Raw genomic sequence first — 26,656 nt, 5'->3', positions numbered from 1 at the left:
AATGACAATGACAAGGATCTCATGATTCTCAAATCTGTTCCTCAGCCTCAAGGATTTCCTTCATCCTCTCCTCTAATTCATTTCCAAATCCAAATCAGCTAACATAGTTCCAAATGGCACAGGGGAGGAGTTTGCAGGGAAATGTACTTCCTTTGCAGAAATAGTCTTATCAGTCATATAAAAATGCAAATGTGCTAAAACCAGAAAACTGTTTCCTCTAGTTTTTTGGTGACTCAATACTTGAGGATGGTGAATGATGCTCTCATACTGTCCATTCTTTCCTTCAGTATCTGAACTGGAACTGCAAACTTGTGATGTATAGTGAAGGGGTATTCATATTCTCTGCTTCTTTTAGACGCATAGATATTAATAAATCCTAAATAAATCCCTAGTATTTTCTGAATTGACTCAGAAGACCCCAGAACAAGTAACAGGTTTAAAAAACATCCCTTTATTTGGCAAAATGAGGGACTTTTTTTCTTCTTTCAGGCTATCTTTGTAATACCCACTGGCAGATCTCAAAAGCCAGATGATAACCACAGGTTGGAAGCAGAACTTCATGTTAACAAAGCAAAACTTAAAAAGCCATAAGCCTCTGCCTCTCTTCAGAGTCTCTCCAAAATGAGGTCCTCTGGTTCCTCACTCTCTCCACCCTTTCAGAGCAAAGCTTCATTGTCCCTGCCCAAGCCCTGCCCTCAGCAAGTCCCAGTAGCAGACACAAACCCCAGCCTGGGAGGGGAGGAGCTGCCTTGGGCAGCTCTGCCAACTATTACTTCCCAGAGATTGGGGTGGGGGCAAGGCTGCTGGGCTCTCCCAGCCTGCCACAGCATCCTGGCACCAGCACCATGGCAGCCTCCAGACATCACAAAGGGAAAATGCAGGTGGCTCGGGGGAGATTCTGCAGCTGCCTCTGCTCACTTTGGAAATCTCACCCACCTAGCATTGAGATGGATTCTCAGTGCCAATAACTCAACACCGTGTTTGATGTAAGAAACCAAATCACATGGGCACAGTGCTGCTCTACTTTCTGGGTATTACTCCTGATCCCAGAGTGAGCAACACCTGGGTATTACTGAGGTGCCATTGGACAGCTACAGCAGAGTCAAATATGGGACGCTCTGGAAAGGCAAAGATGCACAAATGCAATAAAGAAAGGGTGCAGCTTGCCCCAGGCTAACTGCAGTGAAGTGCCCCTGAGCTCTCCCTGTCACCATCCAAACCATTTCTGAGAGAATGACAGTAACTCCTATATTATCCTACAGATTTCAGAAATGGCTAATTTTATTAAGAACTGGAGAGTTACTTGGTCTAAAATTCAGGCCAATCCAGATTTCAGATCATTGTCACTACTGCTTTTTCTTTTTCCTAGTAGCGGATACAGCAACAAATGATTATGGGCTGCACCCAAGAGATGACAGCTCTGCTGCTGGGAGTTGAAAGAGTTTTTGCTGCTATAGGAAGATATTCCTGTCATTTGAGGGCTCCCTGCTGCATTACTGCAGCAATGGATTCTGCAATCTAGGTTTGTAGTGATGAGCAGTGGTTTCTAGTCTAGCTCAGGGCAAAAGCATCTGGAAGTCACTCACTGAGTGACTGTGGGGACATTGTGTGAATGCACCCTGACTTGCGCAGAGCAGCTCAGAGTTTAGTACAAATCCAGTGTTGTCTGGTCTAACTGAAACCTCAGTTTTCTGCAAGAAGCTGTTCAGACCCTGTGTCGGGGTTCTGCTGCTCTGTCCCCAGGCGCTGCAGCCAGTGAGACCAGAGTGCCATTGGAGTGGTGAGCCCTCACTCCAAATTACGAGCCCCTTAGGAGTAAACCCACTTTAAGAAATTTCTCCCACTACTTCACCTAATTATCCCTCACAGTTTATCATATTTACAGTTATACACATTAGGTTGATTAAGCTACACTCTAAATTGCACATGGATGAACCAGAGGTGAATAAATCCAAAAAGAAGAGTTCAGAGAGCTGAAAGCAGCTAGCAGCCAGCAGGTGTGCTCATGCCCAGCCCCACAGCACTCAGGAACTTGAGGCATGTACTACAGATGATCACCCTCAGATCCTGGCTGCTGCTTGCTCCTTGCAGGCATTGAACACGACCACATCCAGCTACCACCCTTTGGTCCTTCACTGTGAGGACACTTTTTGAAGCTAGAAATAGTGAAGACAAACAGTGAGAACATATCTGAGTCCCCACCCCTAAAGGCCTTCTTCCTGTTCATCTTTACAAGCTATCCTCCAAGTTAAACCCTGTGTGCTCAATATTCAGAGTCCAGAGACCTGTCCAGGACACACCAGCTCAACTCCGCCAACAGCTGAGCACTGGGCACTTTATGATGTGGACTAGCTGGGACCAGTGACTTTTATATGGCATGAACATAAATGAGTTGACAGACAGGTCTTAGAACATGTAAAATATTGTCTGCAAATAAACTGTGACTCAATCGTAATTACAGCAGAGTTACCTCTTCACTGTAATTTATCATGCAGATAAGGTACTCAAGTAATAAAAAGTCTGGTGTACTGTGAAGCCAGATGCCAGCAAGGCAACCTAAATACCACATGATCTAAGAGTTTGTGAAAGACTAGGTGAAATGTCAAGTAACTTGACTCTTACTTTTTTGTAACAAATTCAGAACAGTATTTTGTTCAGGCAGCTTTAGTGGCTGACACATGCCAGTCTGAAACAGACTAAGTTTTCATTACTCCAGTGACATGGGGCTCTTCCTTCATGAAAGCAAAGACTATGTGAAACACTCCACACAAGTACAAGCTTGTATTTAATCATCTCCTCATGCCATTTAAAAGCAACATATTGAATATAAATGACAGTAGCATGAAGCAGACGGTGGCAAAGCATGGGATGTCACAGGTGAGCTTTGGTGACTCACACCTCTGTAGCCTCAGAAGTGCTGAGGCACGGATCCATGCTGCACTTAATTAGCTCTTCCCTGGGAAACAACCTCTGTCAGGACCAAAAACCAATAAATTTCCCCTGCTTCAGTCCAAATCCTGCATTTTAGTGAAACCAACAAAGAGAAGTGACAGGATCGCAAGACTCAATCACGTAAGGAAAAAAAACCAATGCAAAATATCAATTCTGATGAACAAATAGGTGCCCTTGCAGGAATACTGCAAAATCAGCTTTACAGTAGTGGGGAAACATAAGGTAGAAATATTTAGTTTCCATATTTGGGAAAATATAGAGATGGTCCAAATTACCACAGATTTCTTTTGCTGACTAATCTATCAGATCAGTGAGTAAGGAAATAAACTATACTTGCTTCCAGCTACAGCAGCCAGTCCCGAAAAGAGAACTTATTTGAGCCTGACTGGTTAGGACCTTCTAAGCTTTATATCAAAATATGTCTTCAAGCTTTAGTGGCTGTACTGGAATACATACTGGCTTATACATGAAATCTGGACAGAAAGGCAGATCCATGAAACATGGAAACAGTGCAGAGGTGTCCATCAACACAGTGTATTTAAGATTCAGACAAAAAATTGAAAATGTGTGATGTCCATCGCTCCACACCACATCTCAAATGATTGTTGAGAGTAAACTAAGCACTCAGCCATCACAGAACAACTTGCTGGGCAGGCACAGCTCTGCAATGCGGAGGTGTAAGGTAAAAATGAATTGTAGTCAAAAGTTCAAACCCCAGTGACCTCATTGTGTGAGTATGTGGCATTCATAAAAGTGCCTACAGGCTGAATAAATTCCAATTAAAAAATAACCTGGCATAAATATCTTTGGTGCCAAGCTAGTTCCATGCTGAGGGAAGCATGCTGTAAAGCAGGAAATTGAATCCTCCAAAGAAATGGTAGGAAAAAACAATACCACTCTACGTGTCTGGCAGTCACTCTGAGTGCCACAGCTTCAGGGTTGTGTATGAGATGAGAAACAGGCATGGAAAAAAGAAATAACAGACTTTATGCCCCTTGTATAGCAAGATAAAAGTAGACTCTCTCCTGCACAGCTCCTGCTTCCAACCCACACCTACCACCTCCAAAAATTTTGGCTTTTTCCATTAGAAGAGAGTTCTGCCTGGATGCAGCTATGCCACACCTGTTTTTACAAAGCACAGGGGCTCCAGGCAGTGTCACAGCAGAGTGAGGGCTTACAGCCAAGGGCCTGTTCCCTGGCCACCACCTCCTCCATCTTTTGCTGGGATCTATCCCATACTGTCTGCCTGCCCATTACACAAACCCAGAGCTGCCACCAGTGCACACTCTGTATTTTAGACAACTGAAGCAAGCACTAAAGGACACTCACAATTACCCTAAAAATGTTATAATATAAAGAGAAAGCTTAAATTGCATGTTAGATAATAACAGAATGTGGTGTTAAAACTAAAAACTGCAGTAACTTTTATCCACCCAACATACACACATTCATGTAAAAACTGTACTGGTTTGTTGGGAAGGACCAGATCAATTTCTTCTGGGTCATGATAGCAGCTCACCACTAGATGGTAGATGAGTAGCATTAATTCCACCTCCCATTTTACTCCTGAGAAATACAACTGGCATCTATCCACACTAGGACTCTTGCCTCTTCTGGCAGTGTGAAAGCTTCTCCTTGCATGTAAGTGGAAGTTTTGGAAAATATGGATGGCTGGAGTAATTCTATGATTCCAGAAGAGGAATAAACTCTGATCCCAGACATTTATACACACTGAGTTTATTTTTTCAATCTTACCATCGCTGCAAACACAACAGTAAACAAAATTGCTTTTCTCCAGCAGAAGGACAATACTGATAAGCTCTGTAACCACTTTTTTGCAGTTAGTCTGCAAAAACTGTGCCAAGCCTTTAAAAGTAGGACAGCTTCACAGACATTTTAAAACTTCACAGCATGAAAGGCTGGAGCTTGTGCAGCTGCAGCATCACCTTGCCTATCTCATACCTAAGGTCTAAGATACTTTAGTCAAACTGAAGTGGCTTAAAAGATATGTCAGCTTCATTCTGTGAATGACTTGCATATTTATACAGATCCAGATGGATATTTGCCACAGTGAGCTGGGGCTGAGCTAAACTTCACTACTTCAGACAGGTGCAGGGTATGTCTGACAGCTTTTCACCAAGGCTGCCAAATCATTGCAACTTCTCTGGTGCCAATTCACACCATATTTTAGGTGGGGGCACAGTGTAATCATGTGAATTTATCTCAGAGGTGCTGCAATATATCCATTTACCCATTCACTGAGAGTATGAAATCACTCATCAGGTGCAGTGAGAACAACCGTGTCTTCACCAAAACAACAGTAGCAAAAGACTCAGCCCAGTGTCTGAAGCACTGCTGTCTGCAGTTGGCAAGCAAAGGAATAAGCAAGCAGTTTACCCTCAGTATGGTCATCACTACACAGGGAAAACATTGGATACAGCTGAATGCTTAAACCTCCGTACTGTGTCTTTCACACCCCACTGCTCTACAAATATTACCATGTTCTGCAAGGTTTCCACAGAAAAAGTGCTTTACAGTAAGTCAACACTACTTCAGAATACACGGACGCTTTAAAATTAAAAAGACCTTTCAGTTGTGAAGAAAACACAGTCAGACCCTGCTCAGGCTGGTAAAGTCTGACAAGGCCACATGACAAGGTGGTGTATCTTCACGGTGCAATGAACTGCCCTTGAAAACGTACACGAATACCTTTGCAGCCAAAACTTCCTTTGATATTAATGTGCAAAGAAAAAATAATTGTATATTAGCATCCAAAGAGAATATTTAAAGGAAATAATTGCTGTCAGCATATTTTAGCAATAACAAGCTGCAGCAGCCATTACTTTGCATTGTTTTGCATTAATAAAGACAAAACCCAACAGGGAATATACATCACTTTTGAAGGATTTTTCTTTCTTTCTTACCTCTTCCTTTTTCTCTTCAGTACTAGAGGCTAAATTGAGGCTCAGCTGAGAGTGGCTGCTTATGCCACTGTCTTCATTTCCATCATCATAATACACAGTTTTCACTGAGTCCTGGAAGCAAACAGGATTCCTGCCCAGCTTCAGCCCCGGTACCTCAACTCTCTCCTCGCTCTCCGATGAGCTCAGTGACAACGTGCTGTGATGGTTTGGACACTGGAAATTCATACTGCACTTGACCTTCCCTGCAGTTGGACTTTGAGGCTTTGGAGTAGTTGGCCTGACTGGAACATGAAGGTTTTCGGCTTCATCTGCACAGTGCTGAGTAGCTTTTGGTTCATCTGAGTCCGAATAAAAGACTTCATTTGGAAATGGACTAATGTCATCCAGAGTAGGTGAAAAGCTATCAGAGTCTGGGATACCTGATGACGTCCTGGGGCTTTTATCCTCAGTGACAGCTACATTCATTTCAGCCTTTTTATCCTGAGCAATCACAGGGCTTTGCAGGCAAGGTGTTCCTGGCAAGGAAGAGTCTGGACTGGATACTGAGGAGGTGCCTCTCTTCCTGTCATGGTCCGTGCTGCTGGAAACCCTGCGGGAGTAGTCATCATGCAGCCTGCTGTTTGACCTTGTTCTCTGGGACAGCTCACCGGGAGAAGGAGCCACGTTCTTGAGGCCATCCTTCTTCCTTGCAACGTCTGTAACGTTACTGACGAGTTTCAAAACTCGATCAAAATCCTTTGCTCTGATAGGGCTCTTCCACCGCTTGGATCGCCTCTCAGGGTTTCCATCACTTTTGTCGGAGTCAGCAGAAGGAACACTGGCGGTCCTTGCTGGTATCTGTTTTTCATTTGCAACCTTCAGATCAGCAAGGTTTGAGGTGGACTTCCGTTTGAATGAGCTTTTCTTCAGAAAGTTCAAATTATCAGAACTTTTGCTTCTCCAATAAATGATCCTGTTGTTTTCGGAGTCTTTCACCAGAATTTCACAGATCTTTGGCTCTGCAATGACAGGTGACGTTGGCCTAACACAGTTGTGGCGACTCTGAATTTTATCTGTGTCTAACAAGTTGATGCGGCCAGCACCGTAAGCCCGCCTGATGCTGCGTGAGCGATGAGTGTTCCTCAGGAAGGACTCATCGCTCTCCTCCACATCAGAGCAGTCAGAAGCCAAACCATCCACTGCATTCTGGAAATCATGCAGAGGCCCCGAATAGGAATACCTGTTAGTCTGAACTTGCACCACTGCTCCATTTGAACCATGTTTGCCTATGCTGTTGTCGTTTACAACGTCTGAGCATTCCCTTGTTTGAGTTCCTTGCTGAACTGAAGATTTCAACTTCTTGAAAGATCCCATCTTTCTGATAGAAGAAAAGGCATTCCACGTAGATGAGTTGCCCATCAAAACCAGAGAACGAGGCCTGTCAGAGCTGGAATTAGCCCGTTTCCGAGGGGTGGTGAAAAAGCGCATGATTTTGGAAGGGCTGAGCTTGTCCTCTTGAAATTCCTCCTCAACACTGTTGCTGGTGCTGTGTCCCCCATTATGACTGGCACAGGTAGTCTGGTTTTGGGGCTCTTTATTATCCATAACTATACAAGTAACGGTGGTGCCATTTCCACAGCCATTCGGAAATGTTGTCATGCTCTCGATGCTGTAGGCATGGAGGTGGAGGCTGGGGTAGCTCAAAGCAACACTGCTGTCCCCACCAGCTGACCTCTCTGCCTCCCCTTCATCTGCTGCACCTTGGTCTGCCTTGCCTTCACATCGACTGGGTGAGCTGAGCTCCTCAGGTGGTGCTGCCTGCATCAAGAAAACAAAAGCCAACATTAAAAAGTTTTCTTACAAAGTCTCCTACAAAAAGAAGTTTCAGCTATATTGTAGGAAATAAAGACACAAAATGAAGGAGCTCTTCATGGTGAACAAAGGTGTGTTGCAGGGGTGCAGAGAAGGCACTTGTCACTCCCTCAAAGTATAATTGCATTTGTCAGCAATTTAAGAGACCAGAATAATTTCAATATGTACTTGTTTCTCTAATGCTAATCAGCTAATAAATTCATTATGACTAGCACAGCTACCTTACAATAGTAAATGCAATCCTCATATGCACGTAAGGGAAAGAAACTCCCAGTAACACCAATCCAGTGTTCCTTCTCATGTGCTCAGCACTGAGCCCCAAGACACATGGGAGGTTTTCATCAAAAACACGTTCATCAAGGGACACCTAACTCTCAAACAGGAGGCAAGGAAGAGGAAAACAGACATTATTTTTCCTACACTTGCTTCTGTTGGAAGGCTGTGTGACACTTGACTGACTTGTCTGTCCCTTGGCACATAAAATTCTAAGAAATTACATCAAGTGCACAGCAAAGTCTTTTTCCCTAAAAAAGAAAGCAAGAATTAAAAGCAGTACATCCAGAAGCCACCCTATGCTATGGTGACAACAAAATGAAAACTTAAACCTGAAAGTGACTAGAGCATTTGGGACATGCTGTAAAGGATCTCCTCCTCAGCTGAGCTGGGAGACTCAGCAGACCAGATCACACTCCAGTGCCTGGGAAAGCTGTGGGGGGACCACCGGCCATGTGTCCCCTGCCCCAGCCAGGGATCTTAGCCAGGCAGACGTTTTCCCCACCATGATAAACAATGCCCCGAAAACCACTGGGATGCCCAGTCTGAAGCTGGCTCCACCTTAAAAACAAAGCTTATGCACGGCTCTTTCAGCAAGGGACAGTGGGATCTTCGAAAACTTGCCGCTGTCTGCGGGGTCCTGGGGGCGGCGGGGGAGATTTCCCCCTCACCCGAAACAAGGAGAGAACGTGTACAGCTGTGCTTTGGGCAAGGCGGCAGACCCCGGACCCTTCTTTGTCTCTTTCCCATCGCAAGGGCCGCGGGGGCTTGGGCGAGGCGGAGGGGCAGCGGCAGGAGGTGCAGGAGCCAGCCGGGGGTTCCATCGCGGGGACACGGCCGGGCGCCCGGCGGGACCCGCACAGCCAGTCCCATCTGCACGTGAAACGCGGCAGCTGCGGAGCCCTGCCCGCTGCCTTTCGGGCTGCTCCCTCCTCCTGAGCGCACTTTCAAAGTTTTGCGAGCCTCTGCTCCTCTGCGGATAAAAGGATTTGCTCGCGCTTCAGCAAGACGCCCGGAACATCCCCGCCGCAGTTGTTAATCCCCGCTAGTGACGGGGTCGCGGCGGAGCCTGCCGGGCAGCAGGGCAGGGCAGAGCCGGGCCGAGCCCCGCCGCCGCGGCACCTCGGCCGGACAAAAGCCCGCCGGCCACCCAACCCTCGGCCGGCCCTTGAGCCCTGGAACCGCTCGCAACTTTCCACGCGGAAAGAAAACACCCAACGATAAGCGAGCACAAGACGCTGCTCTCGCCAGAGAAGTTCCCAGAGAAAGCGGCTCTGGGAGAAACTGCACCTGAGCGGGCTGAAGGGGCGCGGGTGGGGGAGGCGGGAGAACAAACACAACGAGATGAGATTAAAAACCCAGCTCGTAGCTCGGAGCCTGCGGCAGCAGCCCCGGAGCAGCGCCCTTACCTAGGCAGAGCCGGGGCTCCCCGCCGCCGCCGCGCGTCCCGGCCGCTGCCCGCTCCCGCATCGCTATGGCAGCGGCGCCCGGCGGGGCGGGCCGGGGCGGGCCGGGCCGGGCCGGGCTGGGCTGGGCTGGGCTGGGCTGCTCCCGCCGCCCCCGCGCCCGGCAGGGTCCGCTCCGCCCGCGCCGCTACCCCCCGCCGGTGCCGCTGGCTGCAAGGAGCCTGCCTTCCTTCCACCGGCGGAGCAAAGCGGCCGCGCGGCGATGGTCACGTTTAGGAGCTTAAACATTTCCTCCATGGTGCCCCGCCCCGCCTCGCCGTCCCTAGGTCCGTATGCCCCGCTCACGAGTGCAGTTTGCACGGCTCATTGATCAAACTCACGCTTGGTTACCAGGCTCCATTTCTGTCCAAGACCTGGACAACTTTTTGGCTTGCTGCTATTCGTCAAACTTAACAGGAGAAACAACATTTTATGCACAATCTGAACAGAGTTCGTATATTACATGAAAAATTTTGTAAGACAGTGTCTAAAAGCCCTGTGTCATGACTCCTGGCAAAGACCTGGACAAACTGGTAGACCTTGCTCAGAAAGTTTATTGTTCAAAAAATATTTCTACACTTGGACTGGAATTGTAAATATAATTTCAACAGTTTTATTGAAGCTCAGGTAAGATACCAAGAGAAATTGGGGCAAGACAGATTGCATGGCAGAGCAGATCCCTAAAGAACTAGCAAAGGCCATCAGCCCCACTGCCTCTCCTCCGACACTGGTGTGACTGCACATGCAGTGTAATTAATTCTCTGGAGAGCAGTACAGACACACTCTCAAAGGCAAGGTGTAGTTAGGGGGTGAGGCAAACAAATGGGCTTAAGGGATGCAGGTCAAATGAGGTAGCAAATAACTGGGAGTGACCACAGAAGTCTCCAGCAGTCAGTAGCAGCAGGCACAGCCTGCCACCGCCCCTGCTCTTGCAGCCACAGCTTTCTGGTACATCCCATGGAATGTTTGGAATAATGACTCAAATGAGGGGGCAAGGTGGTTGCTTTACAGTGCTGGGCATGGGAAGCAAAGGAGAAATAAATGCAGAGCCTCCCTGGTATCTGTAAGGATTGGTGCTGGTCACTTAAAAACTTCTAATAGTGTTATTCAGCCTTGAGTTTCAATGGGTTTGTGTTCCTATGTTCCTTTAAGTTTCTTTCCAGAGATATCCAAGGTATATGCATCACACTCCTTCTGAGTATACTTTTTAATCCACAACCTCTGCTTTCTCAGAGAAAGGAACCTTCAGTTCCTCAGGTGTCCTCTGTCGACCAGCTGGACAAAAAGACAAAGCACAAAAAAATGTTGAGCTGAACTGAGCCACTCATTTGGGTCTTTCCTTTATCCAGCCAACAGTTTTTTGGAAACTTAAAAAATAACTGATAACTGAGATCTGAAACCATCTTTTAAATGTAGTTGAAGTTCATCAACAGATTAAACAGTCTTGAAGAGCTAGAAAGATACCAAAGAAGGTATTGACAGATTAACAAAGTGCTCACAAAAACTTAATTTCTTTAGAAAGCCACACTAAAACTCACTTTAGATAATAAGAATTTATATTGCATGTTGTATTTTTTAAATGTCACTACATTTAAGGAAGAAAATACCTAGAAAATTGCAGTTACAGATACAACTGTATCTAGTCAATTAGACATTTGTCAAGTTTCTGAAAGTAAATAGTTTTAATCTTCCAGACTTGTTCATCATAGCTTTTCTGCTGGTAGTGCAGTAAAACCCTCTTCCAAATCTTGCAGGTTCACTGATTCAGTCAGCCCTTTCACATGTGCGTACTATTCAGAGAAGCTTGGATGCAGTGCACTAAAGAGTGTGTCTGAGAACAGGATTAACTTCCTGTACTGGAGACCAATCATTAACAAAATCTTTTCTTAATCTGAATTTTTTTTTGAAGGCTGATAAATTGTATATAGTGTTCAGGTGCCATCACACCAAGATCTAGTAAACTGATTCAAAACAGAATTTATCAACTGAACTGCCATTAGAAAAAAGGCAAATCCCTTTTCCAGCTATAAACTTAAACCCTTTCAGTTTCATACAAGCCATAGTATTTCCTCAAAGTTACAAACCAAAGTTCCCGGAGATTAGTCCTTCCTATATTAAGGTTTTTCTACAATCCTAAAAAAGCAAAATAAGAGTACTATTACCATTTGCCATTGAGAATCCTTGCTAATGCAAACAAATCCATAACACTTGCATGGGTATTTCTGGAAGACTGAGCTATATACTCTGTTATTTACAGGCTAATGTTTTGCCTCCAGATGAACAACAAAAGCTGCAGTGAGCAGAGAGGCAGTGCCAGCAGTACATGTTATGGTTGACCAAGTACAGCAATTTATGAAGGAAGGAACTTCCAGAAGAAATTCCAGATTGGTATATGCATGAGACTTCTAATAGTGATTTGACATCACACTTAGCACAACAAAAATGAAATGCTTGTTTTAGAAGCTCTAAGTCTGTTCTTTAAAAGAGGTTTAATGCACATGTGACATGGAGTGAGAAGGATTATTCCAAGTGTAATACAGGTGGGAAAGGATTACAAAAAATGTGACATGGGAGAATGAATATAGAGTTTTAAAGATGAAGGAGCAACCTCTCCCGGCTTTTAATTGGTAGTGATACATATCTTAGATTTTTCAGAATAGCAAAGGGCACATTTATATAATGAAGTCACATACATAAATCTGAAAAGTCTGAATAAGAATGCTTCTATCTACTTAGTTTAGAAATCCTCTCTTCCACTCCTGCAACAGTTATTTCTTTCATGTTTCTTTTATAAATACTTTCTAAAAGTCTGCTTCAAAGTAGTAATTTATTTTTTATACAAAGGACTCTTGAAATAGAGTACAAACAAAAAAAGCCAAAAGGAATAATTTCAGTAAAACATAAAAGCACTTGTCCTACTTCCACAGCTACTGGGCAAGATGGCAAAGGAAGTGGCTCTCTAAGATATACGCTAAATTAATGAATGACCAAATTTAAGATGCAGAATTGCTGAAAAAAGAGATCCCTTTGCTTTAAATGACAGTGTCTTTTCCAGGCTGCAGTACATAACTAAGGCTCCAGTTGTGCAATTTGCGCCTTCCTTTTAGATCCCAGGCAAAGTCTCTTCTGCAAGCAATTAACCCCCAAGGAATCTTTACATACTGACAGGTCCCACAGGAGGAATTAAGCTGAGTCATATATCTATTGAAGTTAAAGGCAACTCCCCCAACAACTTCACTGGGAGTAGAAACAAGATCTCAATTTTTTTTAGTTAGAAATGAATGAAGAGTAGTATGTTTGTGTATGTAAGCTCAAACTAACATAGGCAGCTAATTACTTTCATCTGGGTTTCTTTTTTTTTTAATATAAAGGATGTGAAATTAGGGTAGGATTTTTCCATTTTTGTATATCTGCAAGCAAATTAATAGTAATAAATGGAAACGGATTTTCCAAAGCCAAGACCTTTGTCGTCTTGGCACTGAAAATGTCCAAGATGACAGAATTAATCACATTGCTAAGAAAAACACTGAAAGGACAGCCTGAGCTAAATTGCTGCATCAGCTTCCTGATTTGGCCAGTGAAAGTCCTCACTGCCCACATGCATGAGGCTGGTGTGCAGCTTCCTAAAGGCTCTCCCGCTTGCATTTACTTTGCTGCTGATAAAAGCAATTACTGACCCAAGTGAGAAAAGTTTATCACAGTTTGGTATAAATCACAATACACAACAAACTGTTTTCCCCTCTAATCTTCTTTTAAATGTGCTTTGCAAGGCTGAGCTTGCTCAGCTCTCTTAAACACAGGGAGCTAATTTAGGGAGAGCACAACAACCCAGTGGAGTGACGCCATCAATGAAAAATGACCCTTGTGTACCAGGTTACCATTATCCCATCTCTGAGTTGCTCTTACTCACCCACCTACACCACTCCAGCTGCATGCAACTTAATGATGGCTTCAGTCTTTCAGGCTGCTAGAATGCTATTTATAACCCCACGGGGTCTGACTGTGATGCTATTCTTCTTCCCCATCCTCAAGAGGCATTATTCAGACAGCATGACATGGAGAGATGGCTGGTACTACAGAAGAGCAGTTTCCAATAAACAGATCATTGTGTTTTAACATAAAGAAGACTCCCAGTTACCAATTAGGAAGGCTGAATTCCACCTTTATTTTGAGTCTCACAAAGTATAAGAAGTAGGAAGAGAAAGGATTGTGGAGATGAAAAGTTGACAGAAATAGGAAGGAAAAGAGATTAGTCAAGAATTTCTTTCTTTTCTTGTCTTTCTTTTTCCCTTTCACTATATATTTTTCATTTTCTTCTTATCTTTAAAAATGTTAGATTTTCTGTTAGATGGATGTACTTTTAAGTGATATGGACCAGCCAGGAAGAAGGGGCAAGATTTCAGACTTGGAGTTGTCCTACTCTGCAGCCTTTTGCTTTCTCTTCCTGTTCTGCTCTAGCTGCCGTCCTTTCCTATGTCACACTCACTGCAGAATCTGATGGCTCTGCAGCCATTCTGTATTTATTTTCCTTGCTCGAAATAATAGCATGTAAAAGTGACTATTAGCAGCTCTTTATCAACCTTCTTCCCCACCCGCTTAATTACCCTGCCATCCCCTCTTCCCTATTCAAAACTGTTCTTCCAAAATTACCTGAGGATATGAAGGCACTTTGTTATGCAACAAGGAGGGGGAAAAAAATGGAAAAATAAATACACAGAGAAAGGGTCTTGCGGAGTTTGAAGGCTGAGGACCACCTGCAGTGAGTGAATGAATGTTTCAGACCAGGGGCTGCAGTGAAAGCGAGGAGCATTTTTGTGTGTGAGCCATAGCAAGGGGCCGTGCATGGATTTATTTGGTTTTGGAAGGATGATGCTTCTCCCTGGGCTCAGGGAGGAATCACAAGCGGCACTCAGTGCTCACTTAAATCATTGAGCAGTGCTGAAGGGAGGACAGATACAGCAATGCTGCAGAGGCGCAGTGCCCATCAGATACTAGAAAAGTGAAGCAGGTAGTGGACTGTGTTAGGAATGATGCCTCAGTAGTAGAAATTATGCAAAGCTACATAAGATCATCTTGCTTCTCATGCTTATTATAACAAAATAACAGGTCAACAGAATAATTAGCCAGTGTGACACTACAGAAATTCCCACCTGGTTACACTGTGGCTGCAGACCTTAGGTACTTTTGTGCTGGCCAGACCAAAAACCCCTGAATTACAATTACAGCTTTTGATAAGCTCATGAGAGCAGAACAGTGAATATTTCAGTAAGATTAAGGAAAAAACAAACAGGTTGCTCTTGGTGGGAATGATTGGGGCATCCTGTTGTTAGGAGGTTCCTAGGTAGTATTGATTCAGGGCCTTCAAGAACCACACAGTTGCTTGGGATTTATTTCTCAATTAGTACCAATACTTTTCTTTATTTAGTCTCTCTCCAAAATTACAAACTTGCTATCTTTGTTACAGTCTGAAGAAAAATTAACATTCATGGCTGTATTTCTTTTGCCAGATGATTTAATTACCATCTCCACCATGTTTCTCTTTCAGACAAAAAAAGTCATCTTGAAATTCTACCTTTAGTTTGTCAATTTCTACTTTTTGTTTGAATTTCCTCTATCAAGAATGCCTTGGATCTGAAAAGCAAGGAAAGAATAATCTGAGCAGAGCAGGTGACAAGGGCTACAACAACATTTATGTGGTTGGTCTTTTCACTAACATTTGTTCTCTGAATTTAGCCAGAAAACTTCAAAGCAATTACAAACCTCCATCTAATAGTTATCATTCAGTTTTTCTGCTGTTGTAGTAACAAATTTTCTTCATTATTAGTACTAAACTCAAAAATATTTTTTAAAGCATGGATGATCACATTAAGCAAACTGTCTGTTCATTTTGTCCAGAAAAGAAGTTACCTAATTTTAAAGATGCAGAAAAAACACAATGCCACTCACTTGAAAATTTGTCTGGACAGAGAATCAGACAAAAATTTATAAATTTTGGACTAGCTTACCTAGTGTTGTTTTAAAGAGATCCATACATATTAAATTAGAACTTTTTATCTGCAGTATACTTAAATCTCTTGCAGTCTTATGTTTTTTGTAATATTTCAATTGTTTCTAGGAATCAATACAAATAACACATATTGACTGCCTCTGTAAGCCATGGCAGCTTCACAAGTTAGTCACATTTTGATAGGAAATCAGATTATTTTTAAAATCAGAACTCTGTAGTTATGCAACTTCCTTCCTATTAGAACAGCAAGGAAGAAATTCTAGCTTTAGTAGCCTGAGATGGAGCTAGTTATGTATATCTATAGTACCAAATTACATAACTGCCTGAAGTGGGGGAACTGGAAGCAGTGCACCAAGTTTTATGGCCATTGGTTCAGACACCCATATTCCTATAACTAGTGGTAAAACAACTCTGTATTCTTTTACCACCAAAAGTAATGGTAAATTATCTGGAAAAAGGGAAACACCCATTTCAGGCAGGAGAGATGTCTTTATGACATCTTCCCTGGGGCTGGAGAAGACAGATTCTGGATTTTGTTTCTTTCTGACCTTGGCAGTTCAGCATACTTTTCTCAGCTTAAGTGCCATATGTGTAAAATATGTGATGATAGGAGTAGTGCCTTATAACCTATGGGTCTGCAAGGACCAATCCATCAATGCTCCTCTGGCACTTTGATGCTTACAATGATGATAGCTATAAAAAGTGTACACATAGGGAAAATAATCCATTATCTACCCGTGCAGAGGACAAACCCTAAATTCCATTTTTTGAAAGGAGTTCAGATTCAAGTGGCTGTTTCAATTTTCAACTGACTATTTTGATGATGGTCCATTAATCTTCTAAACTGGAGTTTGCAGATTTGGCTAATAATTTATGTCTTCTAAGAGCACAGGATAGCCCTGAACCTGAAAGATTACATATAGGCTTACTAAAAAAGTTAATTTATGTTGGTGAACTGTCTTTGCTTTGGTTCCTGTCAGTGACACTGTCATTTTTAAAAAGTCCCTATGATTCAGGTTCAGAAAATCAATTGCGGAAAACCTTACCAGCCATTCCCTCAACATTCTGGGGTACATAATTAAGCTACTAAGCTGGAAATATGAGCCATGTTTCCAGTTCCAGTACGAAAGGGAGTCAGTTTGCACAAATTCTGTCCTAGGGTCTGTCTTTTATCTAAGCAATACTGAATAGCTGAGCCAGATCTCTTCCCACCTCTTGCCTTTCATTACATAATTTAGGAAACTTCATTTCTATGCCAGGAGAGGAGTGGCTGCCTTTTTGTCTCGTTACCACACAGTGACCCAGAGATGCTGTTGCTCCCCACAGATCACCTGATCCTGTTCACATCATCTCCTTTGATCTACCTGGTCTCTGAGTAGGAAGGTAGAATTGGTGCTTCCTGCCAATCCAAGAGCATGCTACCACCTAAAGGGAGAGATGCTGGCCATGCCTTCTGCTTTTTCCTGCCAGGCTGTGAGCTGAAGCAGCTCCCCTGGCTGCACCCGAGCTGTTGCTGGGCAGGAGGTGGAAGTAAGCATCCAAGGGCAGGGGGGAAGCATGGGAATGAGGGTGGAAATGCTTTCCACAAGCAACAGGACTCCTGAAATGGGTCCAGACTTGAAATTTTTCTCAGGATCTTCTCAAGAGTGCTGTGTATTGGAAGGGGCTGGGGAAACATGCAGTTGCCCTCAGCAATTCCCCATGTGTTGTTTCTGCCACAGGGTGCCAGAATGTGTGGGTGGGAGGTGGGTGTCTGAGTGGTGGTGCTGGGTGGGTGCATGTAGCAGGTTCATACAAGAGACAAATAATCTCCAAATTCTGGGGAAACATCACAAACTGTAAGTATATTTCACTGTGTTCTCTGGAAAAGCAGGGAAATACTTTCTCCAGAAAACAGTTAATGTAATTTTTTATGATGCATTGTTGTGTCAGACTCAGAGATTATGATCAATCATTATGGTAAATAGACATTTTAAACTGCTTTGTATTCAATCTCTGATTCAGTTTAAATTCCAGCCTCACCACAAAAAAGTAAAAATATAATCACAATGCACAGCAATCAGGATTGCTGTGTACCTCAGAACAATCATTTGTAAAATAACTCAGTAAGGATGCTGCCTAACTCTTTTTTTGATGCAGCAAAAACCTTAGCAGGCCAATCTATACTCGAGTAGTTTATTCAGTCTTATTGGTAGGATGAACACTGCATAGAGGCTAATATTTAGTATTGTGCTGGAATCAGTCGGTTTAAAGCCTGTTTTCACCAGTCTCTGCAGCAGCAGGGAACAGGGCCTCCCTGTCTGTGCCTGCAGCCAAACCATATGCAGCATATGTTCAGCTGAGGCACTGCTGACACCCCCTGTCAGCATCTGGTAATTTTCCTAGCAGCAACAAGACTTACATGAAAGTTTTAACTCTGAAAGTCCTGAAGAGCCACAGACAGTACATTCCAGAATAATTGTTTTAACCAAAGAGCCAGAGGTGCACCCTTATAACCAGCCAATTTCAGCAGGCTGCAGCATCATCTTTATTCTTCACTGTACCAGGCCAAAAGATTCTTTGTTTGTGAGAAATCCTGCTGTTGTTCAGCTCATAAGCAGCTCTTGCTCAGTGTTCAGCCCTCAGAGTCACAGATACTGCTGCCTGAGAAACATTGAAATAACAATCATGCTGCTCCATGCACAATATTCTGTGGCTTGATTTTCCAACACTTAATCAAAGTACATCATACAAATAAAAACTTGGAAATTATTCAAAATCGACTGTTACATCTTTCACTGTTCCAAAGGCTAGGAAACCCTTCCTAAGGTTTACAGTAAGACGCCACGACTAAACCATTCAGCATCCCAATGAAGCATATTCTCTTTTCTCTCTTCTGAGTCTTGCTCCTCTCATTGCCTGGAGCACAGCACTGTTACTAGTAGAAACCAACAAGCAATTTTTAGCCAAATCTCATTTTACTGGAACCTCTAAGCTTTTGAGAGCTTATTAGTTCAGATTTAACCTGGTATTAAATGAGAGAGAGTGAAATCCAGGCTTTATAGCAAGTATTAAACAGCTTTGCTAACACGTAGCAATTAGCATACGACCAAGTCCAGGCTCATTTCACTTAAACCAGGAACTGTTTTCCCAGGGAGGCTATTGAGTACTTGTGACTACTTTCTGCTGCAATATTCTTACATGGAATCATGTGATGCTTTCATCCTATGCTGAGTTTTGGAAAATACTTCACTGGCATCAACAACCCACTTTTGTTCTCATAAACTTCTACCTATTTCCCTTAATGGGTAAACAACTCTTAACTTTTAAATTGTTAGCTTGGCTAATTATGCTTAAAGTTACAGAGAAACCTCTCTAATTTACCAAAGACTCCCAAAAGCTCAGTTTTGTTTGGGTTTTTTGCTTATTTCCCTAGAAAAGCACAACAGCCAACTTGACAGCCATTACTCCAAGAAAACTGGCAGTCAGCAAGTTGCTTAATCCTCAGTTTCCTTGCTGATTTCAGACCGCAAGTTCAGTTAGAGTGCATTGCTAGAGCTGTGATCTTGCAAATGGTTTAAGTAGGTGATTCTCTGTTGTTGCATGCTTAAAATCACACTGATCTCAAGAGATAATCTACAATAAATGTGTGTGCACCTAATAGTTAAACTGGGGGAGTAAGGGCAAAGGCCAACAGCGTGATTGTTTATTTTAAAAAGATACGTTTATTAGCGCACAAGTGTACTTGAATTAAAGTGAGACTGCTCCAACAGTTCTTAGAGCAGAACAGTGCCTTTGGCTTTGGCCAGCCTTAAGCATAAGCCTGAAAGTAAAATTCAGGTTATATTTGTATTTCTGAATTTCTGTTTGCAGATGAAGTCAAAGAGTATCTCCTTCCCTGCCTAGCAGGAAAGGCAGGAGCTGCCATTTTGGAAGTAATTTGCCTTGTTTGTGGAATTAAAACACATTACTTAAAGCTTTCAGGTCCTGTCTTTTTCCTTGCAAACAACGGGAGATTATTGTTTTTATCTGCGTACAAAGCAGTGAGAACAGCTTTTTAGAAACAGTATGTTACAACACTTTTTCAATGCCAAATACGTTACAACACAGACCAATGGTGCCATCTTCTGAAAAAAGTTTCGTAGAAAGATAATAGTTAATACTGTAATTTGCACAGGCTACACTGTAGTGTGATCACATTAAGATACATTTAGTCACTCCATATTTCTCCTGGCTTCCCAAAATGTACACAACAGACCAGCTTAGTAGCCTTTGGCAAAGTCTGCCTTTCAAAATTTCTGAGTGACAGTGGAGGACAGCGCTCCAGCCCAGTGCCATCAGTGATGACACACCAGTACACACAGCCACCAGTGGCTCAGCTCTATGGCTGGATGGGATTCTGCCCAAGGAAGGTGGGTCCAGGAAGCTGGAGTAATGCCAGGGAATTTGCCCCCCAATGCCACTGCCAGTGGGATCTCCTTGAAGTCAGAGTACAAGCAGTCAGCTGCGCAGTGTGTGAGCTCCACAGAATAATGCCCAAATGGCTTTGCTAGATAAACTGCACAGATTATCTGCAACTCTGAAAACCATATACACATTAACAGGGGACAAACCACACTGCAGCCAACACACAAAACTTTAGATATTTTGATATTAGTCTCAGTCATGGTTTTGCACTTAACTGGAAAAAACTAATAAAACCATAATTATAAAATGAAATTAATTACCACCATATATACCTAAATGGTTATGCCTTCCAGCAGCCACTAACCACAATGTCGGCTCTTGTGGATAATATTTAATCTGCATATATGAAAATCTATTGCACAAAATATTGTCCAGTTATAGTACAAACCTTGTTCCAGGAAACCTGCTTGGTTTTTTGAAAGAGCCTGTTGTTGCCTGGATTCTGGCTCAGTTTGTTGAGCCCCCTGTAAGCCTTTAAATGCCTCTGGGAGGAAAAAGGACTCAGCATGATCCACAGTCAGTACCTTGTGGGATTGAGCCTTAAGTTAATGTTTAACAAACGGCTGCACAGCAGTGTGTGAAATCAGCAAGTTAAACATGCACTTGGAATAACTGTAACACAGAAGGAAGAATATTTACAGGACCATTTCATTAAAATCTTTGTCTTGAAGAATCTTGTATGCAGCATTCCTATATATTTTCCAATAAAAAGATAAGGTTTGGGAGTGTGCTGATGAAAGTAAAATTAAGTAGCCAAGGCAGAAATAATCTAAAGTTGCAACCAAAGCCTTCTAGTTAAATATGGTGCAGACTGTGGTCTGGTTATTATCAGCTGGAATCTACCCTGAGCAAGCTGCACCTGACAGCAAGGACAAAATGGATGACCCAGAATGGTACACACTGAATACATATCCGTGAAAGTGAAAATAACAAGGAACCTCAAAACTTTATCACGCAGCTCTAATACTGGCAGGTGTCAGCAGCAGAGCCAAATGCCAAAATCATACCTGGTGACACTGAAGCAGATGAAAGAGGCAGAACTCAAAGGTACATTTATGTCTCCGAGAGCTGCGAAGTGGCACAGGAAGGCAATGGGGCGGGCAGCAGGCACTGCTGGCGGGGAGCGGAGCTATCCCAGTGGCAGAACAGCGTGGAACAGCAGATAGACGCCTGCCAGAAATGCGCCAGGGACATGCGCCTCCCTGCTTTTCCTGCCTGGCCTTCAGTGGGGGTGCAGCTCCACTCTCCCAGAGACCCACGTGAATCCCGAGAGCCGGGCACCACACACAGAAATATGGAGTGCCCCTGGCTTTATGCTCTCCAGTCAGAAGGACCTGTACAGCTCTCTCCTGTACATCCCTGTGTAGAAGACACAGTTCTGTGTTACAGAAGATCTGCTGAATGTCATTCAATCTTCCCTTTTTCTCCATAGAAGATATAATCGACTTTCAATTGCATTTTTTTCTGAGTTAGAAAGATGTGAAGAATAACTGCAATTGTGAATGCAAGAGAACATTAATTCAAAGAGAAATTAATTTCTGTCTTGCAGTTCTCATAGTTATTCCACAAATAATCAAAATGAGAATCTTTAATGGCAATACTATATTAATTTCTTAAAAGTGGAAATGCCAGCAGATTTCCTTAATAATGGGTTTACGTATCCAATATAATTTTCAAAACCCAATTAATAATTTATAATGAAGAACAAGGCTTCATATTATGTCTCATGCAATAATCTGAAACTCATACATTATGGAACTCCCTATTTCTAGATAAATTCATTTTAGCTGAATGCTCTGCTGGGATCCCAGTACCAAGAAAGTTAACTGTATAAGAGGATAAAGGCAGAACTACAGCTCCACAATGTCTGGCTTATGCTCAAGGCCTTCACTAAAAAGGAGGAAGCAAACTCCTCAGAGCCATGCTCTTCTCATGCAAGACTGGGCTTTTACAAGATTAAGCTTTCTGAGTCAGACACAAGGTCCACAAAAGTTGAGGGGACTTTCCACTGCTTCTATAAATCTGCAAGTAAAGATTATTAAAAAAACTAAGTTCAAGCAATTTTCTTGGTCTCAAGTCACTCATCAGGGTGCACATCTAGAGTGTTGACATGTAAATATTGATTTTGATTATATGGTGCTGGGAGGGGAGAAAATGAAGAAAATACTAAATATATCATTTTTGTTTGAAATTTTAGGAGAAACTGAAATGTGAATAATACTACATTGCACAAATTGATCTCCAGTCAATCTGCAACTCACAGAATAGCAGGCTGAGCTGAGGTTGGAAGACACCTCTGGATACCATCCACTCCAGCTCCCCTCACTGGAGGGTGGAGGTTGGAAGACATCTGTGGAGATCACCTGGTCTAGCTCCCCTGCTCAAAGCAGAGTCAGTTAGACCAGGCAAGCAGAGCTGTGTCCTGTCAAGTTTTAAATAATATTTTGAAGTCTACAAGGATGGAAATTCCAGAACATGTGTGGGCAGCCTGTTCCAGTATTTCAGCAATTTCAGAAATTTCCTGTATTTCAGTTTGTGCAGATTGTCTCTTGCCCTTTTACTGGACACCGGTGAGAAGAGTCTGGCTCTGTTCTCATTATCCTCTTTACTGTTTCTGTCCCATCAGGCATTTATGCACATTAATAAGATCCCCTCAGCATCCTCTTCCCCAGAATGAATGATCCCAGCTGTCTCAGCCTCTCATCATATGTCAGATGCTCTAGTTGTTGTAACAGGTACTACTCCTAGTTTTATATCCCCTGCAAACATGCTTAGGGTGCAGTCCCATCAAGAATGTTGACCAGTACTGGCCACAGCACTGGTGTCTCAGACACAGCATTAGTGCCTGGCTTCCAGATGGACTTCATACCATCGATCACACATCTTAGAACCCAGTGGTTCACCCAGTTTTACATCCCCTGACTGTCCACTTGCCTAATCCAGGCTTCTTCAGCTTGCCTGGAAGCATGTTATCAGAAACAGTGTCAAAAGTTTTGCTAAGACCCAGTGCTCTCCCCTTGTCTTTTGAGCTGGTCATTTTGTTTCTGGGAGGCTATCAGCTTGACCAGACATGATTTCCCTTTTGCAAATCCACGTTGACTACTCCAAACCACTTTCTTGTCCTTCATATGTTTGGAAATGGCTTCCATGAAGATTTGATCCACCTCCTTCCTGGGGACTCAGCTGAGCCCCAGATTACCCTACACTTTCCCAGCTCTTCATTCCTATTCACAAAGGCCACCCTGTAACCTCCACAGACCAAACCCTGCCATGTAAACCCACTACACTCTTGTATTCTTCCATTTTATGTTTAAGTTATCAGGAGTTCCTTGTTCACCCATGCAGGCTTCCTGCCATCATTGCTTGATTTCCTGATTGTAGGACTGGAGCATTCCAGAGGTGATTCTTGCCAGTCAAGAATCTTGACTACCTATCTTGACTCCAAGATATTATACCATAGAAATCTTGCAAGGACATCCCTGAAGAGGCCAAAGCCTGCTGTCTCGATCCCATGGCTGTGATCCTGCTATTTGTCCTGTTCCCTCCTCTAAGAATCTTGTACTCCATCACTATGGGTTACTGCAGCCAAAGCTGCTCCCAGCCTTCACATGCTCAGCCATGTATTCTTGCTTGTAAGTTCAGGGAGGTCCAGCAGAATGCTGTTTCTCATTGGCCCCTCAGTTGCCAGGGTTAGGAAGCTATCCTCAATGCACCCCAGAAACCTCCCAGATTGCTTGTGCCCTCCAGTGTTGTCTTTCTGGTGAATATGGGAATGGTTTAAGTTGCCCCTGACAACCAGGATTTCCATCATGAGGTGGTTTAACATCTGGTAATAGTCATGCAGCTGCAGAATTTCTGTCTTTGATTACTCCTGGTTGGAAATCTCTTACATTTTCAGAAGACTGTTTCCTCTCTGGAAATTACTGTTGCATTTTGCAACCACTGCCAGCAGTCTCAACCAAAGCTAAGAAGTCTTAAGAAGGCTTGGACACTAAACACACAGTATAATTTTCGTACTGGTGACCTGAGTTTGGGCATGTTAACAAAACAATATATCTTTCCCATGCTGTATATGCTCCACAAGTACAAGAGTTGTCTTTCAGGCCTTTCTCCCACTACCTTTTGCTATCTCAAAGCTCAGTTGAGAAATGTGGAAACATGGAATACACAGTTCACCTACCAACAGTTCATGCTGAATCTTCTACTATGATCAGAACACAGCAAAACAGCAATAAAATAAATTGGGAAAAAAAAAAAGAAAGAAAACAAGACAAAAGTAAGCATGTCTGCATGTTGCTGTATCAATTACATTAAGGATTCTCAGTCTTAACAGCCCCACACAATACAATACAAAGCAGGCTCTGAAAGAAGGGCAATTCCCCCTGCAAATATTTAGGTTAGCAACTGCAAAGTAATCCAGGCACAGCACTATTCATAAGGCCAATTCATCACCAGGTCATACAAGGCAATCAGGCCTGGACACTAGATGTAGAGGGGAGCAGATTAACAACCACCAAGATGTTTTAAGTGATCCTGGTTTATTTTTAACAATATTTTAAAGCCTCTGAGAAGATTAATTCCTCAGCCCATGCCTCTGCATTCCCTTGCTGCTGCCAAGGTAAAATGATGTACTAATTGAGTTCTCAGCACAGGAATTTTCTTTTTAGGACTTGGGAGTGACTGTTTTGATGCTGCTAATGTCAGTGTACAAAAAACACCACTTTCCTCCACCCTAAAAGTTTGATTTCTTTGCAACAGGATGAAAAGGTTCCTACAATTTTCTCTCTTCCTTATTATCTTTTTCATGCTCTCATGCAGAAAAGACACAGTAGATTACATCCATAAAAGCAAAACCTGCTAATGTATGTTCTTCAATCGTGAGACCCTGTTTCATAGGGAAGATTGTAAAACCTTCAACAAGTACATTATATACAAATGCAGTATTAACAGGATAAATGAGACAGTTTCTTACACTGAAGATAAAATGCAGCTAATAGAATAAAATACAATAAATATATCTATTGTGAAACATAGCAGATAAGATGTCAATATTTAAAACTAAAATTAAAAAGTACACTGGAAATAAATAGTGAAATATCCAGGACAAAGTCTTTAGCCTTAGTTCTGAATCTTGTTCTCAAGAGAAAATTGTTAGGAAGGACCTGCTGTCCAATTAAATTGGACAAAAGGCCATCTAGCTATCAAAGTGGCTTAAGGAGGAACAAGAAAAAAGATGAACACAGAAAAATTTCCCTTTATTTTACTCTCCCATTTTCTGGGAGTCTACAATTTAGACTCCTCCTAAATCACAGGCTGCATTCAGAATACACTTTTTTCCAATACTCTTGGGGCAGTTTTCCACAAATTTTTCTGCTTCCTCTCTGTTTGCATTAATTCTTTTGATTCTATATCCTCATATTTCACTGAATTTCCAATAATTATTTCCCACAGCTAACTGGTACCCCAAGTGAAATATATTCCTTTGGTTTGATTTTAATCTCCTGCCCAGGTGATGCCATGTCTATTTGAAAACCTAGTTGCACCAGAGTGCTGAGAGCTGGGTGCCTCCAGCCTCCCAAATATGGGTATTGAACAAACAAGAAGGATAGATTGCCAGGAGAAAATGAGAAAAGACAGCACAGCTGGCAAGAAAACATATAGGCAAACATGCAAGTTAGGTTTCTGGACTATTGCCTAAATATTTAAATGGTGGTCATACTTGCTTCTTGTACCTTTAGGAGGGAATTCCTGTTTTTTAAAATCTCAGTGACTGTAATACATAAATTATAAACAAATAATTAATTCCTTAGAAGCATGATGTTCTCAATCTTTTATTTTCTTGCTTCTCTACATGCTTCTTGTATTTTATGCTGTCATTCATGTTTTAAAGTAACATATTTAACTCTGTTTTCTTACAAGCTGCAAAGTCAAAGCCCTACTGCTGAATGCCACCAGTTCCCCAAAATTCACTTGTTCTGTCTCAGCAGCCAGTGCACCAGGAAGTATAAATTCCATGTTAACCTTTTCTCCAGTGTGTTCCACAAGTGTGTGACAGTGAGGTATTTAGCAAACTTGGCTATTTTCTTCCTGGATAGCTAAGCTGTTCCATCAGCAACATAAAAATGTTTAAACAACACAGCAACAAACCCTGCACTGTGCCAAGTTCATTGTTGGGAGGTTACTTTTAATTACAAGGTCCTGATTAACACACTGGAACAAGGCAATAACTTACTTCAAACAGTTCCAAATCATTGTACTTAAAAATGCTGACCCTTGTCATAAGCAAGGACAAGTGACAAAACCAAAAGAAAACTGTTTTGGCTCTGAGTGAATTCCAAGTTCCATGACAGAACTTTGCAGAAACACAGTAATCTATAAAAGCCAGCTTTCAAACATTAATATTGTAGTACCATAAACAGCCAAACTCTTCCCCTTAGTAGCCCAAATCTCAAACTGATGGCATCATTCAGATACTTATTTTTAAACAAGGTTTCTGTACAGGATTTTCCTTTTTAAATCTTGAATTGATTTTTTTATTATGCAACCTAGCATGACTTCCTCCTCTTTCTCCTCCTATTCCTTATTATCATTATCATTATTATTTAAATCCAGTTTATTTAGTCTGTTAACTGACAGAACCATTTTACTCACACATTTTTCCCAGAGGCAGCATTATCTGTTTCTTAGAAAAAGCATTCTGGTTGTAATTCAGTCTCTGCAATTGTATTAATGCAGGGACAGATCCTGGCTTTATTTGA

The 26,656-nt window shown here is 42.5% G+C and overlaps 1 protein-coding gene across 7 annotated transcripts in view; it reads right to left on the bottom strand.

Annotated features, from left to right (window-relative positions):
• The window catches only part of SPATA13 (spermatogenesis associated 13), a 145,464-nt gene that overhangs the window by 36,874 nt on the left and 81,934 nt on the right, over positions 1 to 26,656 (bottom strand). For 3 of the 7 annotated variants that reach the window (XM_064717156.1, XM_064717203.1, XM_064717187.1), the window contains exon 2: positions 5,877 to 7,673. In XM_064717156.1, the coding sequence (XP_064573226.1) occupies positions 5,877 to 7,673 (1,797 nt within the window). Of the gene's footprint in view, positions 1 to 5,876; positions 7,674 to 9,290; positions 9,377 to 9,409; positions 9,489 to 13,359; positions 13,385 to 20,905; positions 20,975 to 26,656 lie in introns of those variants that run through there. The other 4 variants (XM_064717174.1, XM_064717193.1, XM_064717166.1 and 1 more) reach the window with 4 other exon arrangements.

Source organism: Zonotrichia leucophrys, chromosome 1, assembly GCF_028769735.1.
Source record: "Zonotrichia leucophrys gambelii isolate GWCS_2022_RI chromosome 1, RI_Zleu_2.0, whole genome shotgun sequence".
Taxonomy (NCBI): domain Eukaryota; kingdom Metazoa; phylum Chordata; class Aves; order Passeriformes; family Passerellidae; genus Zonotrichia; species Zonotrichia leucophrys.
This window is presented reverse-complemented; position numbering and strand designations above follow the sequence as displayed.